The 16,212-nt window shown below is 33.7% G+C and overlaps 1 protein-coding gene across 1 annotated transcript; it reads right to left on the bottom strand.

Annotated features, from left to right (window-relative positions):
* Positions 1-908: 908 nt before the first annotated feature.
* Positions 909-15,987, bottom strand: LOC107653554 (rab GTPase-activating protein 1-like). The gene is given in 11 exon segments (XM_016440294.1): positions 909-1,070; positions 3,290-3,456; positions 5,534-5,636; positions 6,495-6,561; positions 8,829-8,939; positions 9,135-9,295; positions 9,364-9,548; positions 10,715-10,912; positions 11,521-11,677; positions 11,793-11,976; positions 15,908-15,987. Coding segments are annotated over 11 exon segments (1,533 nt in total). The 5' UTR covers positions 15,946-15,987.
* Between the last annotated feature and the right edge of the window lie 225 nt (positions 15,988-16,212).

The following is a 16,212-nucleotide window of genomic DNA, read 5'->3' as shown; positions in this document are numbered from 1 at the left end:
AATGTTAAAATTTGGTGGGGGAAAAAACATACATACATACATTCCCTCCCTCTCGCTCTGAAAAGAGATCTGAATAAGCTCAGAGATGGTCATTTTTCCGGTATTCGTGAGAATGGATGGGGGTAAGTGGGGCAAGTCTGCAAACTCACATGGAAATTAAATTACTTTAACAGGTTCATGATTTGATCTAATCATAAAAAGTAAAATACATAAATAAATAAAATAGATATACATATTTTTGTAGAAAAATGTAAAATTATTGTCTGAATTTTTTTTACAAAATTAAAATGATATATAATGTCTATAATGCATTCAATTACAATAAACTCTATACTATATTTTATTAGGGGTGTGAACCTACACTGGTCTCACGGTTCGGTTCGGTTACGATTATCATGTCATTGATTCGGTTCAATTCGATATCACGATGCATCGACGATGCACTGCATCCTCAATGTTCAATTTTACTTCACATGTATACAATTTTGTCAATAAATACAAGCAGTCAGCTTCAAAGACAGCAAAGACAACAGGCTTTTCAAAATGAAAACAAAAAGAAAAGTAAAACTAAACTGGCTGTTCTAAATTGTCTCAGTCTCTTCACTTGATCAGTGAAATCTGACTCCTGCTGGACTCAATGAACCACAAATAAATCAATGTATGGGAAACACTGTAAATCTAAAACTAATAAAGTAATACAGTTAATATATGTTAATGTAAAGTTAGTAAATATAAATGTAATAAACATTTTAAAATAATATTTTTATTACATCAATATAAAATTTATATTAATATAAAATTTACATTCATATAAAATTATACTTTTTTAATATAATATTTATTTTAAACTTTAAAGCAGTTCACCTCAAAAAAAAAAGGAGACCTCAAAATGGCAACAAACATAAAACTCAGAAAAACTCTGATAAACTAGACAGTGGCGCACCTTCTTCTGGTTCCTCTTCCTCAGTGGGAGACTGCAGGCGGCCACGTGCTCCTGCTGCACATTCTGTTTGTTTCTGCAGGCTGACCACTTCATACATGGCATCTCCCTGGCTGCCCTTCCCTGTGCCCTGCAAACATATAGAGCGAACACACTGTAAACAAAGCAGCATGTCAAAGCCATAGAGATGCCTTACAAATACTGTGCAGTTGCATCATTAGGGTTACAGTATCCAACAGAAAACAATATGAAAGAAAAATGCACAGTACTGACAATATATATGGAATAATTAATCAAAAATGATTGTACAATGCACTGGAGACTCTTTTCAATATAATGAAACTAAATAGTGGACAAAAAGACAAAAAAAGCACCATAAAAATGTGTAGAAATATGATATAAATCTAATTATAGAAATCATATTTATGTAAATATGTAGATACATATTTATATTTCATGAATGCAATGCGTTATAGATTTGTGTATGTACATATTTGATTATTTTATATATAATTTCATATATAAATAATTATCAATATAACTAATCTATGTAAATATTAGAATATTATTTAAATAAATATTCAATATTTATATTTTAGGAATGTAATGTGACATTTGTGGAAATAAATATTATAATTATATATACACAATAAATATTAATTATAGAAATAACTTTATACACATACATATAAATGAACAAATATTATATTAATATTAAATAATAGTATTTTCTGAATGTATGAATATGTAGATATTAAAACATTATATAGATATTAAAACATTAATGTATACAAAACATTCATTAATAAAAACCATACATGTATAAAATATTTATATCCATTACACTACGAAATAATAAAATAACGTGGAGAATGGGCTGGGTCTATCGCTAACGCCATAATATTATCTTTTAATTAGCTTTTAACTATAGCCCAGGCATTCTTTCGCTCTTATTCGATAAGATAACTACGGAGGCAATCAGGCAGAGATGCAGGCTGCAAGCTCTAATTACTTGAGCATGATAATGAGCGCCGGGCCTCTTATTAAACTACGAATTATACAAAGCCTCCATTTGCCGCTTCACAGCTTCCAGGAGTTACTGCTCCTATTCACCCTTCACAAAAGCTCACTTCCTTCCTCAAGGTTTGTTCTCCAATCTGTGCAGCCGCTACATCACTGCCTATAACTGTTCATAGGCAGTTCACAGGCTTTGCAAGAAAAGGGTGAATCTCATGAAGCCAGTCAACAACGTTTCCAGGTCGTATCTCAACACCCAAAAATAAGAAATTAGATTTTAAAAGCCTATAGAGTTTTGATTTTTGGCACGGTCACATTATTTTCAAGACAATTAAAGGTGATAATAATTGAAATGAATTAATTGGTGAAACAAAAGATATACATTTTCTAACTTTGAACCCAGTCTCTTAATGTATATCTTATTCTTATTTATTTCATAATGGTGAAATAAAAGGTGCATTATTGTTCACCCCCGCTTCATCTTTTAAGACAAAAAATATTAAATATCTATCTATTGGTTTTATTTTACATGATATAATAAGAATATATTCTATTATAGTTTTATTTAAAAATTCTCTTAACACAGGCTGAGGTATATATTTTTGCGTGTGTGTGTGTGTATATATAAAAGTTTATTTATTTATTTAATCAATTATCACCTTTAATTGTCATTACAATAACGAAATAAACCCAAATATATTTATCTGTAAAGCACTTACACACTTGCTGATGGTTCAGAACTCAATAAAGATGTATCTTTGAATATTTTGTTTGCTTTAGAGTGTACCTGTTTGAGCTTGAGTATACATACATACACACACACACACACACACACACACACACACAATTATTCAATATTTATATTTTATGTGTAATGTGTTGTAGATTTGTAAAAAATAAGTTCAGGAATATTATATACACAATAAATATTACATAAATATAATCATAGAAATAATTATGTAAATATTATATTTGATAGATATATTTACACACACACACACTTAACAAATATTAAATAAAATATAATTGTTGTCTTTTATGAATGTATGAATGTTATGTTAGATATTAATTCACTTAAATAAATTAATAAGAATATATTCTATTATAGTTTTATTTAAAAATTCTCTTAACACAGGCTGAGGTATATATTTTTGCGTGTGTGTGTGTATATATAATTTTATTTATTTATTTAATCAATTATCACCTTTAATTGTCATTACAATAACGAAATAAACCCAAATATATTTATCTGTAAAGCACTTACACACTTGCTGATGGTTCAGAACTCAATAAAGATGTATCTTTGAATATTTTGTTTGCTTTAGAGTGTACCTGTTTGAGCTTGAGGTAAAACGTTTCAGAGAAGGCCTTCCTGCTGAAATACCAGAATCTCTCATTAGCTGGATAGACCCGCACTAGCGCCTCCATGAGGAACCGAACAGGTTCTACAACCTCGGTCACCACCAGGTCCACTGCCACCGTCATGTATACCTGCTTGTCTGGAGGAGAAAAAACTCACAGTTAAAGACAAAACTCACATACTGCCTCAAAAATACTGACCAGTAAAAACATAAACCCACATTTCACAATACAATCAAACTCAAACCAAGCCATTCAAAAGCAGCTGTGTAAAAATTTCATGCAAGTTTCATGACGTTTACACTGAAACTAAGAGTCAAATCAGCTTAGATTATTTATATCCAGTCAAATGTGGTAAAAATAGCATTCTGGGAACTGATCTCATGATATTCTCTCTCAGGTGAGCCCTATAATTATGAAAAAAAAAAAGCAGACTGCTGAGAGAAACTAATCACAAATGAGTGAAAACCAGTCCGTTTCACACTAAGGGGTTTTTATTATTTCAATTAACAGGAAACAAAGACAGCAATAGTTACAGATTTATGAGGGAATCGCTGAAAATAGATTCCAATTACGATAGAGTCAGGTCAGAAAAGACGGCGGTGAGAAAGATGGGGAGGTAAATAAAAGAAGATCCGTGGTGGGCCTCGACTGAGACTTACAAACAGACACAAAACCACGCTGAGGTCTGTGAAAAGTTTTACTGCGAGTCTAATAAAGTGTAGATTTCAAATGAAAAACTCATTCAGGTTGCTGAATTAAACGCTATTTAAACCGAGGTGGTTATCTGAATCTACCAGACTGGAATTCAATTTCAAAGAAAACTCCATATAATTTCACAACAGAACATTAAAGCTGCAGTAACAAGATGCACTGCTTCTACTTTGGCCTCATACCAAATCAACAATACATACACTATGATTAGGATAACTGGTACTCAAGTAATTTGAGTCATTAAATAAAGAGGCCATTACTGCTTCCAAGTTGGACAACTCTGACTTTCTGACATTTAGGGATTTTTTTGTTTGTTTTTGCTTGTTTGTTTTAAAATCAATGTTTTCTTGTCATCAGTTTTACAGGCAACCTTGTCAATGAAATATTAAGTGAATTTTGAAGAATTAATTTTGAATAATTTATTATATAAAATATAAATGAAATAAAATTGAACAACAGAAACTGTCAAAGGCACAATATGTAAGATTTTTTTATTAAAATATCCAAAAACCACTATAACAGTGTTATATATTTTGCTGACTTGTGTACTTGCATTATCCCAAATGTTTCGAAGAATGTTTAAATCCAAAAAAATAAGCAATTTTAACTAGTGACACGGACCTACGCACCCTCCAGCAGCGAAAATGACATATTGTGCCTTTAAATTACATTTGTAAGTTTTAATTATACCATAAATTATATAAAATTGAAGATCAGAATTAGTCAATGAATAACACTTTAAATATTTTGAGGGGATTTTTTGTTTTGTTTTGTTTGTTTGTTTTAAAATCAATGTTTTCTTGTCATCAGTTTTACAGGCAGCCTTGTCAATGAAATATTAAGTGAATTTTGAAGAATTAATTTTGAATAATTTATCATATAAAATATAAATTATATAAAATTAAACAACAACATTTTTTTATTCAATTTGTAAGTTTTAATTACACCATAAATTACATCAAATTGAAGATTAGAATTTGACAATAAATTACACATTTTAAATATTTTGAGGGAATTTTGACAATATGTACAATATATATATATATCATATATAATATATGACAATATGTATTAATGAAATATATAATTTAATGTAATTGCATGAATACATAAAATAAAATATACAATTAAAAATAGTTAAGTGTTTAAAATTACATTAATTACTTTTACTTTAGAAATATAATATCAATTATTTAATAATGTGTGTGCCTATATTTACGTAGTTTTATATTACCTATATATTGACATTAATGACCCATTAATGAAACCCTTATTGACCCCATGACAAGAAAAGCCGGTGAAATATATACCCAACATGGTTGAAGCAGTAAATTTGTAAGGCTTGCAAGCAATGTGAGAAAAAAAAATTGACGGCAGAAAAAGTGTGAATTTCTGTGAGAAAAACAAAACAAAAAAACACAACTGTAAATTCGATCACAGCATGATGTGCACTGAAAAGCACTAGAGACTCTTGATAACCAAGGATTGTGTATTAGCTTGTACCTTTTGTCGTGTCCTCGTTCAGTGGCTGGAAAGCAGGAGTATTTGGATTCCAGGTGCCAGTGATTACATACGCCTTCCCATCAGCACTTTTGCCCATAGACTCCTTCAAACATAACCACAAAAAAGTTTATCACTTATATAATGACTAGGGCAACTGGATTTAATCTGAGTTTCATTAAATATGTTTAACTGTGTTAAATTTAACGTATCACATGCATTTATCTAATCTGACATGCGTTTTATTCATTTGGGAGTGATTTCTAAAGAGTAGTTGGAGGAAATTAAGGAGAAAGATCCTTTTAAGGGCTAATTAGATATCTATAAATCAAACCCATATGGGACTTTTATTAAAAGCAAAGTCATTTGCAGTCTTTGCATGGCAGAATATCATTAATATCATGAAATCCACCTGCTACAGCATTAATAAGACATCTTTCTGATTTTACTGTGTTTTGTTTTTGTGCGCAGAATATTGCAGCAAATTTTAGGCTAATTGCATTAACACATATAATAAAAATAATGTGATTAATCAGGATTATTTTAATCTATTGACAACTCTAATATATGCATACCGGGCAAAGCATCAAATGATGCCATTAGTCTAAACTGTCCAGATGGCAACATGGAGAAAAGTATGACATTAAACCTTGTAGGATGTTTGATTCAACAATCCCCGTGGACCCAATTAAGCTTGATTGAACTGCTAATTGTCTTTGGTCTTGATGTGCAAACCGCCATAACTTAATTTGCTCAAGGGCCAATGTAAAATGACGTTTATAATGAATAATAAAAAAGCCTATATTTCCATTAAGTGTTTCTAAAATTGGCAACAGAGTGGTAATTAAAATGAGTCAAGGTATAGGAAATTAACATATAATATTGAGCCTAAGGTACAGCTACAAGAGTTAAACCACAAGCAGCCACATTACTGAGAAAAACCGAGGAGCCAGAAATGTCTCACCATGTCAAGGAGGTGCATGTCGTTGTTCCGCACTTTCTCACCAGGACTGAGCAGCATCCCAAAGCACCTGGAAAACATATATGGTTTAGATGCTGAGGATAAGGCATTAAATAAAAGTAACTGCTAATTACAAAATAGTTTCAGAGAGTGATTTGGAGCTTCTGTAATACTCTATATGAAATGAGCGTGGCAACATTTGTGAAGGGCTTATTTTCATAGTCTCACAAAGTGGTTGTGCTGAAACGGCATCTGAAATGAGAGGGCGGGACTTGATTTCGTCCTTCGTAGGGTGACCATATGTGCCATTTTCCCAGGACATGTCCTGGCCAGGATTTCTATACTGCCTAAAATATCTAGGTTTTGGCTTTGTTTGAGTGTGCAGACCGATCGGTGTATGACATCAAAATACCTGATTTCTCTCCACTGGATTCACCGCCGACACCCAAGCATGAATAAATGTTTTATGTATTAAGGATGATGACGAAGAGAACAATCAACGGCACAAAACATGCCTAACAGCGCACGTGTGCGAGAGAGAGAGAGAGAGAGACTGCCTGAATGTCCTCCATCAGGTCATATTCATAAAAAATAGTTTGCGATGTCCTAAGAGTAATGTTGTGGTAATATCCTAATATCCTTTCAATTTTTAAGGGTAGTGTACTCCCCCATGGCTTGCGTCAGCACTGGTCAATGCATTGATTTCTATAAAGTGAAGCATCAGCTTCAGCTTTTCCCCCTGTAGTTTATCCCAACGTTTACCCCTCACGTCACTAGCTCCGCACTTATGCCATAGCTCGTGACCAGAAGAGATGAGTCGTTTTGAGGGGGAGGGGAGGTTAACGTTTTTTGATTAAAGATTACGAGGGCACGTGAATTAAAAAAAATAATAATGAAGTGCACCTGTGCACGGATAAATTATTTATAATAAACACTACAGTATTCCATTAAAAAATAAGAATTTTCCATTTTGATTTCATGCCGTCTTTAAACTGCAATCATCCAACCTAAATGTTTTGTCATCCAGTGTATTTGTGTTTTACAATTTATAATGTTGTTGATTCATATTTATATTGTGAGGAAGATACTTACAAAGAACCTTGATTTCAAACTCTGAATTGAAATTATTTTAATTAAAAAAGACAAGTAAACAGTCAGTTTAAAATAAGAATAGATAAATGACAAGCAATGGCACAAACAAAAACAACAACAAGATACAACTAAAATTAAGTTTTTCAGGTAGGTATAACCGTAATATTCAGGTACAGAAATACCACAGAAACTCAATAATCTATTTAACTTCAAAATAACACTGGTTAGTCTTCAATGTATAAATAAACATTAATGACAGACAGCAGCAGGTTTATTTAGGTTGCTATCTCTTTAAGACCTCATGCACGGATCTAACTGTTTACATTCACTTAATAACCTATATACCGCCAATGTTTAGTATAAATCGACTGTTTACGCGAATACTCATCAAGACGGACATTCTGACATAATTTTGTATGTATTTGTCCGTTTACGTGCAATAAGGCGTAACGCGCGCTCTCAGATGCGGCCCTATGTGCGTGCGCTTTGGGTGTGAGCTCACAGAAAGGGGTCTCACAGAGAGCACGCAAGTACTGAATTGAGCACTTGAATGTTTAAAATTGTAAGACTCAACAGCACGTGCAAATGATACATTCCGTCATCTATCCTGAGCGTCTTTCACACTGAAATATTTGCAGGAATTTCCCGTATTACAGGCGCGGAAACTGCGGGAATTAGTAGAATTATGCGCAATCCCCACGCCGAAATTCCAGCCCTGTATATATACATACTATACATGTGTTGTGCATTTTAAGTTTGTATATATACACAAATGTAATATTACTTTTCTGCATGAACTGCTATAAAGAAAGGTTATAAAAAGATTATATTATAAGATTTTATATAATAAGCATATATAGACTAATTTTGGTCTTTTCACATAATTATATAATTATTATACATTATATAATTATTTGAAAAAAATGTATATGTATAAATGAAGGAAGTATTATATATCTAGGTCTAGAACGAGAATGTATGCTAATACTGTCTGCTTTTGACCAGCAATAGCATGCAGCCAATTGTGGTTCATGAGTGTGACATTAACTAAATCCTATTGTTAAACCATTTTTTTTTAAAAGAGAGAGAACTCTTACATGTTCCACCACTTTCACTTTCAACTTGTGGTAAATTTTCTGACATTTAAAGGCAAGGTCATGCCAGTCATTATAGGGCAAAATATGGTTCTATAAAATGACAAAATATCTGAATTTCTGACATGAACTCCCACATCCCAAAACCCACCTCTCTATTACAAGCTCCTTATTGGTCATCTGCTGGACGGTGACCACCACCTTTTTCTGTACACCCTGACGAAGCTTGAAGTAATATTTATCTCTGTCTTTGGGAACTGGACTACAAGATGTAGAGGAAGAGAGAGGGAAAAAATTAAGAAAGACACAATTGCACTTATGTTCTGGTTGCCCACAACAGAAACCAAATGAAACAGTTCATCTCACTCAGTAAATAGCAACAGGAAAAAACTAACACCACTCTCAGAGAGCAAGAAAAGGAGAACTGAAGTTTCTTCAGAACGGAGAAATGACAGACCTGAAGTTTCCTTTGCCATCATCTTCTCTCACTTCTAGAGAAACGGTGAAGGTGAAGATATCGCCATCAGGGGAAAGTGGCAACACCGAGTCTTGCATGTCTGTGGCAGCTTTTGACAAACGCTTGAAGGCCGTTGAGAAGCTATAGAGGATGCGACTAACCTAAATAAGGAAAGGAGGTTGAGTTTCGAAAATTACTCTATGAACACTTATGAACAAATGCAACTCACGGCCTCTTTGATATGGCAGGAGAAGACGTGGATTTGAAAGTCCTCTGAGCTGCGGTAGCTCTCGGTGAAGGAAAAGCAGTCACTCTCGACAGATCCCTCATGTCCTCGGGCACAGAACAACACCTTATAGATGGGAAAAGATGCAATTTCTGTTCCAGTGGCCTGGTCGACAATCCTAGAGCAATAAAAAACATAAAAATATAAATATAACTAAAGATAAAGCTGTCTCTTTCGCATAATGTGACATCTTTTAGAATATACATCAACTTTTTGCGCTGTTTGCTCTGACTGGGTGTTTTATTTAAAGGGGTCATATGATGCGATTTCAAGTTTTCCTTTCTCTTTGGAGTGTTACAAGCTCTTGGTGCATAAAGAAGATCTGTAAAGTTGCAAAGACTAAAGTCTCAAATCCAAAGAGATATTCTTTATAAAAATTTAAGAGTCAACCACGCCTACCTAAAACGCTTCTAACACTGTGTCTGTCACGCGACTCTGTTGCCCTTTCGGGCTTAAACTAATAATGTACAGTATTTGAAAAATAATGTGTTTTTTGAACATTAAAGCATGTCAACATATTCTGTTACACCAAATACACAAAATAATGATCTTTAAAATAGCATCATATGACCCCTTTAAAACAAAAAAGAATAAAAAAAAGCAAAGTAAACCTATTTTGGAGTCAGCAAAAGAGGTCAAGTTTTAATAGTGCAATCATAATGTGGTTAGGTGAATACTAAATAAGATATTTAGATGTAAAATTAAGTACTGAAGATATTTTAGATGTAGTACTTTAACGAATAATGCATTAAGGTGCAAAAATTTTGTTTGGTGTCACCAGAATTAAGCTAAATGAAAGTGGCACCTGCGACATGCATCAAAGTTCACTTAGCTAACTTTAGAGATGGTTTGAGGTTTATGAAGAAGAAACAGTGAGATGTTAAACCTGAGGCCACAGTTCCTGAGAAAGAAGAAGAAAAAAAACGCACACAGGGTGTGAAAACAGAAGTGCAACATCACATTTACGAAGCTGAAAGCATGAGATAAAAGCAGCTCGGAAGGCAGCTGTGTTAGCTCTTGACAGACAAACACACACCATGAAGATCACAAGAACTCAGAAACTACAAAGTAGTCACATTTATACTCCCAACGTTGAATGTGGTTTGTCTTGAAGCTTTTATGAAGCCCCAGGAGTAACACATGGAAATAAATACATTGTGACTGGTTGCGAGCTTGTGAGAAGTAACTGATGTAGTCCAGAAGTCTGAGAACCCTCTGAAAAACTGGGATTCAAAAATTAATATAAATCTGAAAATAACATTAAGAATAAAAATCAAAGTTCAGGAATATAATTTGCATTGGGAAAAATATTAATGGAGGGTGACAGGGATGGGGATGGCGCTCTCTGCCCGCAGGGTGGCCATGGCTTTCTGGGCCTCCGTCTCGTTACGAGGGGTCTTCACCCAGGTGCAGCCAAGATAGGACAGTTGACTGAACTGCACGCTGTCTTCCTCCTGTTCTGTTGAACTCTCCAAAACTGCTGCTGATGCTTCTGCAGACACAGACAAAGAAGTGTCAATATACTGTATACGGTTGCAGAAATGTGTATTTGTTTATTTTCTTCTCTAAAATTAGTTTTTATATTTGCGATATTATGCAAGTCATTAAGTGGCTCATCGAATCATATTTAAGGGGTAGAACAATGTGTTTTACGCTGACTATTTCTTTAGATTCTTGTGTCAAAATCCTCAAACAATAAACTCTTGCATTCATAAACCTTTGTTTTATGTATAGGTCCATTGTCAAGAGTGACTGAATGAGGAAGTTTGTGCAAGGCAGAGAGGAAGTAAGTGTTCAAAGCCCTCCCAATTTTAGCACTTGGCAACAGGAAGCAGTTATGATAAATAGAGCTAGTTTAAAAAAAAAAAAGAATAAAATTAATTAGGTAATCTATTATATATTGTATACAGTATATTGTAAAAATAATAATAATAATAATAATAATAATAATAATAGAGAAATATCTTAGTACACTTTAGCGTTGCCTCGGTTAATTTGTAAAATATTGACAATAAGACATGGTTTAACAAGGACCAATGGGAGTTCGGGATAAAACAGAGTTAGTTTGTCTGTTAGTTTGTTACTGCAAGCAGGAAATACCATGAGGAGCAGTGTCCAAAGTCAGGCTGGGTGGTCTGATCTGAGAACTGAGTGCTGTAGGACTTCCTTTCTCCTCTGCAGATCCTGGTCCATCACAAACATCATCCAGCACCTCCTCCATCGCCCGCTCCAACTGCTCACTCCCATTCCACGACATCTGACATAGAGGGAGATGGCAGAGGATAAATATTCTAGATTACTTTTAACTTCATTCTTATTGACACATTAAACCAAATAGTAAAGGATGCTTAGTAGGCAGTAGAAAGAGACACCTTGAGCCTGGGCCTCCCCTCTGAGCTGGAGGGGGAGCCCCCAGCAGTGGGCGGCACAAGAACAAACTCCTCACTGGTGACAGTTGACACAGATTCAGTGGAGCCGCTCACTCTGCCCAGAGAGGAGCTGTCATCCATGATAGCCTGGGACAGTCCGCCCGCTCGGCCCACAGCTGCTGCAACCCTACCAACAAGACAGACCTGTTAAACTGGGTACATTGTGGATTAAAAGATCTACTTTAACTTCTGCAACGTAAAATACTCAATGACTGGATGGTTTTCTCTGTATTGGATTTCCTTGCATATTATACCTGCATTTTGCAATTTTAAGATATTATAAATCAAAACCATTTCTTATATCTTGTTATATATGTAACATTGTATACATGTAACATATATTTTTCCCCGCCCACAAAGCCTTGATGACATCAGAAAAGTCACTTCAGAAAACGTTATTACATTTCAGAAGAAATTATGAAAATATCTTTGCTTTGGAATACAAAACACAACTGTGCACAATATGATGTGATAAATTTATTAAACCGTAAAAATGGTCCATTTTGACATTTCACATAAACTTAGCTTTGGATACTAATCATGTTCAGACAGGCAGAAGCTGAATCAAGAAAAAATAAACAATCGAACAATCAATCAGCACTAAAGCACCAGTCACTTTTAGAGAGTTACAGCGGTGTCATTTGAAAATGATATCAACCATCTAGCTTTTCACACATTATTGCTGATTCAACAAGCAAGTCGCAAGTCATGTTTATCGAGGTGTCATCTATCTGAGTGCATTTTCACAGCCTATAGTAGCTCAAAGCAAAGACTCTGAAACCAACACTGATGTTCACACACAGTATGCAGCAAGATTTTTCACACGTACAAAAAAAATCACATACTATTACACAACTAGCATGCGATGGTGATGATGATCTCAAACAAGTGTCCAGCCAATAAAGCAACTGCAGTAACTTAACAGTTGGCTCCTTGAGTTCATATCAACGGGTCACGGTGGGTGAAAGGGTCTTCACATTCACACACACAGCAGTCATGTGGCCGTCATTCTCCATCAATTACAGTCATTGAAAAATGCACAGGATAAAACCGTATGCTAACAGGTCTCTGTGTGCCCTTCATTTTCATTATGTAGTAGTTCCTCACTTGACATAAACAGAGAATGCATTTAGATACCCACTAAAGAGTACCGGTTAGTCATTGAAATTGAATTAGACTGCACAAACACCAAGAGGACACAAACTTTAAGCAATTACAAACTCATGGTCATTATTTTAGAATTAGCCAGTTAAGGAACTAAGATTACTTTTCACTTCTTTGGATGTCGATTAAAGAATTATAGTGTAGCCTGGCAAAGATATAGTCCAGTTAATAATAATCAAATCAGTTATCTTTAATTTATATATCATTTTAACCATATGGTTAATATAAATTGTTTTTAATAAAATTTAAATGTTTTAAACTTTTAAAACTATATTTTATACAAGTTACGTTTTTATTTTTGAAATAAAAATAAAACTTAACTGAAATAATATAATATATATAAAAACCGCAAACATACTTTTTCAGCTAGTTGCTCAGACAATACTTTTTTATTTAATTTAACTTCATGTACTAAAATAGATAAAGCTTAAGAAAAAATTCATAAAAACTATGGCATACTCAAAAAAGAAAAGGGACAAAAACAAAACAAAGGTGCTAAAACTTTAACTAAAATTTAAATAAAAACAGAAAATAAAAGATATTACAGTATCTGATTAATACTAAAATAGCACAGATATACAATTTTCATACAGCATTTAATTTATATATTACATACTATAAAAATATTGACTAATCATAATGCATTTTAATTTAAAAACATATCATGGTTCTGTGGTCACTGACACTAGAGAATAGAAATTATTTATTCTATTCTAATAAATTATTATCAATTATTCTAATAAATTCAGTGAAAATATCCCATAAAGACAAAAATAAAATAAATCCAAATTTACAATACAATTCACATCATGTTCCTTTAGCTGTAGTAATCAGTACTTAAACACCATTAAGCAGCTTGGAGGGTTAAACTGAGCCTGAGGTTCTGTCTCAGATGTTCAACCACAGATAAAACCACACACACACACACACACACACACACTGCAGGCCGCAGCAGGAGAAACAGACTTTGGAAACAACAGTTTATCCTCTATGCTTTCTGTATTACTCACACCCATAATTTAAAGCCAATAAACAGATACTGTATTAGTACGGTATTAGTTTCTACAACATGGCATAAACTACATGACACCATCCACACTGAACTACTGAGAAAGAGACAAGGCCTTCCTGCCGTCCAACACGGTGTTTAAAGTTCAAAATCCTGAGTTATTTGTCTCTCTGTCTGAGTTCTCATTCAGGGCCAGCCATGATGTAATACAAGAAAATCTGTCCCGATTAAATCACCCAGCAAAAAAGGAACAGAAGAGTAATTGGAACAAACAGAGGAACTATATAATTAAGCAATAAGGCACAGGGCTGTGCAGTATTGCGAATGTACAATATTACATTACATTATTATTATAAATTGCATTATATGATTATAAATATTATACATTTTATCCTAAGATTTAGATCATTATCAAAAGTAACATACTACATTTACATGTATATTACTTAAAAGATTTAAGTTTCAATTTGAGAAAAATATTATAAATAGATGATATCAGCCAAATTTAATTTATTATATAAATCATACAATAAAATATAATAAAATAGAACAAATAGAAATACAAAATAGCAAAAATAATAAATAATTAATACATATGAACAAACAAAAATACTAATAAAAAGCTAAATTAATACAATTTATATCAAATAATTATTTGAATTTACTTGGGAATTGCAGCCTAAATACTATTAACATTAATATTTAATATTGATATAAAAAGGTTAATATTATTATCAACATTTGTTTGGATTGAATAAGGGTTTTCCCTTTTAGATTTTTTTTTTTTTTTAACTGAAACTATAGGATGTTTTCTCTGGTATATTCACAAAATATGTTTATATTCTGGTATATTCACAAAAAAAGCCTTGAGTTGAAACACTCTTAAAGCTAAATGAACCAGAACAGTAACAAACGGCTCTATAACAGCCTGTCAATCACCAATGATGCATTTGCAATTATTCATTGTTGTGGTAACATTAAGACATTTTCAATAAGTGTAGACAAGTTACTACTGTACAGTTTTCCCGTTATTCTTGAGCTTTGGAGAAGTGAGGTGAGGCCTTTAACGTTTAAAAACACCGGTGAGGAGTTCATGGCTAGCAGAGCTGAACATTTTAAACAAACTGGCATGTTTGTTTTACCATCATAAACCTTTTCAAACATTAGCCAAACAAACTAGCGTGCCTTTCAATTATGTAAATCACAATATTTTATTCATCACACCTGTCACAGTCATCTAACTGACAGGGTTTGAGCCATATATTTATACAAATGATTAATTAATTTTTTTATTACGAAATGTAGTGTCATAAATACACGCACAGTAAGCAAACAGTATCACAAAACGAACCCTGTTTACCGAGCTGTTATGACCAGCTATTTAAGAATAAATAAAATATAAATTTGTGCGTAAATCCCTGCAAAAAAAAACATCAAAATATTAGCAGCTGACTAAACAGGGATTTAAAGAGACAGGAAACGCCTTCAACAGCAAAAAAATAAGGCTGACTAACACCGTTTCGTACTACTACTAACGTTTTTCATAACACACACACACACACACACACAACCCATCATAACAGCTAGTTAAAATCCTAAACACAATGTGTACTGTCAGTGAGAAGCAGCCTAACTAACCTGAAGCTAGTCAGTTAGCCAGCTAGCCACCGCTAATAGCTCATTTTCTGCCACTTTAACTTTAAAATAAGCGCTTACGAGCTTCGACGGCTTTTAAACACTCCCACGCTGAATATAAAACAAACCCGAGCGCGTGTGTCGTGTCAACGCGGACGGTTTTGTTTTATCATTTTGGTGTTTGCTGTGAGTTTCCTGAGGAGGTGAAAACTCAACTTACTTGCTGAGAGGAGGTGAAAAATCAACTTACTTGCTGAGTCTGTCAGCGGAGCGCGTAACCTCAAACATCCGCAAACCTCATCAGCGCTCGCGCCACATCCGCGGGACGCAGGCGACAACATCAGCGCCGCTGGAAAGAGCCACGCCCACCTGCTGCAGGTTTACCGTTTTTTGTTTTTCAAGACAACAAAAATAGAATTTATCATTAATACAAAGTAATTTAATATAATAATAATAATAATAAAACATATTTTGTTGAAGTACATTTCACGCCGAAGAGCTGCGGGATCTCGGTCTGCTCCGGAGGCCCACACCATCACCGACCCCCACTACTGC

The sequence above is a fragment of the Sinocyclocheilus anshuiensis genome, unplaced genomic scaffold, assembly GCF_001515605.1.
Source record: "Sinocyclocheilus anshuiensis isolate Anshui unplaced genomic scaffold, SAMN03320099.WGS_v1.1 scaffold1079, whole genome shotgun sequence".
NCBI lineage: Eukaryota > Metazoa > Chordata > Actinopteri > Cypriniformes > Cyprinidae > Sinocyclocheilus > Sinocyclocheilus anshuiensis.
The sequence above is the reverse complement of the archived record's forward strand: the minus strand, read 5'-3'. Positions and strand labels throughout refer to the sequence as shown.